Source organism: Myotis daubentonii, chromosome 18, assembly GCF_963259705.1.
Source record: "Myotis daubentonii chromosome 18, mMyoDau2.1, whole genome shotgun sequence".
Lineage (NCBI taxonomy): Eukaryota > Metazoa > Chordata > Mammalia > Chiroptera > Vespertilionidae > Myotis > Myotis daubentonii.
This window is the reverse complement of record NC_081857.1, coordinates 20,107,636-20,111,117: the sequence shown is the minus strand read 5'-3', so window position 1 is coordinate 20,111,117 and position 3,482 is coordinate 20,107,636. Positions and strand designations below refer to the sequence as shown.

The 3,482-nt window shown below is 44.4% G+C and overlaps 1 protein-coding gene across 1 annotated transcript; it reads right to left on the bottom strand.

The window, feature by feature from the left end:
• Positions 1–832: 832 nt before the first annotated feature.
• On the bottom strand, positions 833–1,864 carry LOC132220899 (transmembrane epididymal protein 1-like). Its single transcript, XM_059674574.1, has one exon. The coding sequence runs from the start codon at positions 1,738–1,740 to the stop codon at positions 835–837; it is 906 nt and encodes a 301-aa protein (XP_059530557.1). The 5' UTR covers positions 1,741–1,864; the 3' UTR covers positions 833–834.
• Positions 1,865–3,482: the final 1,618 nt, after the last annotated feature.

The window sequence follows — 3,482 nt, the reverse complement described above, 5'->3', positions numbered from 1 at the left end:
AGGTTGAAGGTGGGTCTTATGCTGGGTTCCAGATAACATGATAAAAATGTGACTGTGGGACGGCTTTCTGTGAAATAGAAAGGACTGAGATTTTGCCAACACTCATGGGTAGGACCTAGTAAATTACATGTGCTAAGGTGGTAATGGTGAACTAGGCGAGCTTTGTCTGGAATAGGACTAATAAAATATGAAGTTAGGAAAACACTGAACATTTGGATTCTATAAAAATTTCAGTTGTACAAATTTGAAATGTTACTATATTAAAGCAGTAGCATAGTTTCACTTCATTAATTTGAAATTAACCCAATCCTTAAAGGGCTTTCTTTGGGAGGAGACAAAAGTTCTGTTGATGCTAGCTCCACCTGGTAGAGCCATTTTGGTGAGCAAACAGAAATACCCACTATTCTTTATCAGGATGAGACATGAATGATTCCAGTTTGGAATTGTAAGAAATCATTATTCCCTCAGTTAAAAGGCAATCACTTGTACCCAGAGAAGTAGCTGGTAGATGGAATGACTGCTGGACTCCCCTCTCTTCCCTTCAAAGGCTTCCCTTCTATTGCATTTTTAATCCCCCTGGCTTTTCTTGCACATTTATCTATTCACTTGGTCTTCTTCCCCCCACCTCCCCAATCTATTCAGCATCCCTTTCTCAGCCCCCTCTCATTTCCTCAGCAATTACAAGTTCAGGAGATGTACCAGCAGACGGAGACCAAATGCTCTCCATGGCCATTACCTTCATTGGAGACCAAAGAGGATACAATGCACATGTCTGAGAGAACCTACAAGGAGGAAGAAGGGATGGACAATGTGCCAGGTATCCTGGGCCCTATCTCAGGGTGAGCTCTCTGGGAGGAGAAGAGCCTGGTCATCTTTCTCTGACTGCTCCACTTCTGGCAGCAAGTGGTAGACGGGTCCTTCAGTGTTTGCGTAATATGGAGCTTTTTTGGATCCTGTCAGCTTCGACTTGGGACTGTAACAATGATGCCAAAAGGAAAAAACACCATAGATTCCTAACAGGCACAAAGCATTGATCATCACATGCCAGCAGAAGAAGGTGGTGACAAACATGATGTCACTGATGTCATCATCCTGCCATGGGTAGCCGGTGACTGGTCTGTACAGAATAAAGCCTGCCTGCATCAGCCAGGAGCCCATCATCAGAAACAGAAAGGCCTCAATCATTGAGAGGTGAAATGCATTGGGAGTCCACAGCTCAACAGTGAACACCAGCATGAGCAGGAACACCACCAAAATGAGTAGAGAATGAACCTGCAGTTCCACCCCTGTCGAATCTTGAACATGTGACACCAACAGCATCAGGAGCACGTAGAAGATCAGGACCAGGGCGCCTTTTTCTAGGAGCACACACCTCTGAGGCAGCAAGTTCTTGCTCGTGACATCTACACAGCCATTGAGGGTGAGGAGGATGAACATGGTGAGGTGCTGCCACTGTTTGGGGAGCATAAATCTCGGTGGCAGTTCCCTGTTCATCAGAACCAACCCTCCTTTAATGCAGCTGTTCTCGTAAGCTATCAAGATGGAGCCGGTCACTATTTTCAACAAACCTCGGTAGGATATTTCCCACAGCTTGGCCCATCTTCCCTTATTTCTTGGAAGACATGAAGGATTCAAGCGAGAGTCATTGAATATCGCAGCTTTGGAGACCACTATTGCCTGATACAGTCCGTATGAAAATAGAAACAGCCCCGGGTACACATGACCGATAAAGGTTCCCATTGAACTACAGATCTTCTTCACGAAAGAGAGAAGAACAAAACTTGGGGACGTCCGCACCTTCTGGGGCCACTCCAAGGTCTGGACTTTGGAAAGAATTGCCTTCCACCAACTTTTATCATCTCACCCCTCCCACTGCCCCCCTACAGAGAGGAAATGTTTCTTGAATCAAGCCTACACCTTCGGTGGTGTAAAGCATCATTGTTCCATTCCATTCTGGTACATTGGGAACTGGCTTCTGCCAAAGAAGAAAGTTGATGAATGTGTTTTTAGGGGCTCCCCTCTATGGCCTTTGGGGTGCTTCAGGTCACACTTGTCCCTCTCTCCCCTGGATTCCTTCCCCTTGTGCTGCCCAGCACTTAGAGCAGAAGGAGAGAGGACTAAGGGATAGGGTAGGGGTTACCATGATATCCAGAGGAAGCCAGGGCACTCACAAACCCTTGAATATCATTCAGTACCCCTCAGACATAAGTTGGGTCCAATTGTAAGGTTTTCTTTCTGGATACATATATTTATAAACATTTGGATATATAGCCATTTAATACATACTGTCTACCTGGCTTTTCTTTTATAGACACATTCTGGAAAATGACCAAGAAAACTCCCTTCACCTCCTCCCCTTACCTCTTCACATCTTTGTCCCACCCCTACCCCCACTTCAACATCTCCACTGGATCTAGAGAGCTTCCTTTTGAAGAAAGTGGTGGTTTTGTAGTGTATAAACCTAAGCTTGAGTCATGTTTCCCAGAATTCCCTTTCCTAAATGGTTCCAGGTTGAGCTGGCTTCAAGAGAAATTTACCTGAGAATCTGAAGGTGGGAGTAAGGCAGCAACCTAAGCACACTTTGAAGGGGTAGGTGCCAGGGACCACTGTAGCTTATGCATTTGGTTACTGATCTGTTGGCTCACCTCCTTGGCAGGGGAAAGGAAGTTTATCACTCAACACGAGCCGTCCCATGCTAACATCACAGTCTCCTGCACAATCATCTGCCCTCACAGTACAAGCAATGCTGTGAGCAGAGAGTTGGCACCTGCATGCTGACAGCGCCCCTGGTGGAGAGGAGGAGAATTCACACCCAGGTCACACAGCATTGCCTCAGCAAATACCTACTCTTCCTCAAGTCCACTTAATTCCAGAAAAATAAAATTTCTCTCTGCTCTCAAGGATGGCAATAATTTAGATTGCTTCTTGCTCTTCAGAGATTTGGTCGGAATGGGTATTGGAGTGTGAAGGCAAGTAGGAAAAACAAAGCTTAATTCTGCTTTCTGAAGGACTTTGCTTTATTTAAAATTTTAATTTTAGGTGTTTTTATCCATTGTATAGTCATTGTGGAAAAAACACACAGAGAAAACATCTAAGCAAAAAGAAGAACATTAAAAAATCATCTGTAGCCCCACAGTCTGAAGGTGACCATTGTCACCACTAAGGTATAGAAACACAGTCTATGAAGGCAGCCTGAGAAAGTGGGAAAATGCATTGACTGGAAGCCAGAAATCTGGGTTCTAAATCCAGTTCTCCCTTGATTCACTGAATTTCATACTCCTTAACTGAAAAAAATAAAAATTGAGTGTTGAACTTTCTATTAAAGTGAAAATAAAAGGGCATGGATACTGTTACACAGACATGAGCTTATCTCCTGACTGGTTTTTCCCATTTGGTGAATTTTGAAAATACTTGGAGCACACTGTAAAGCTCAGTGCTTGATTCGAAGTGACAGGTTTTATGAGTCAGGAAGGAGAGGACCC

What these genes read in the sequence shown, in the direction of transcription:
- LOC132220899 (XM_059674574.1), bottom strand. Translation starts at nt 1,740, where the DNA reads ATGGGAACCTTTATCGGTCATGTGTACCCGGGGCTGTTTCTATTTTCA.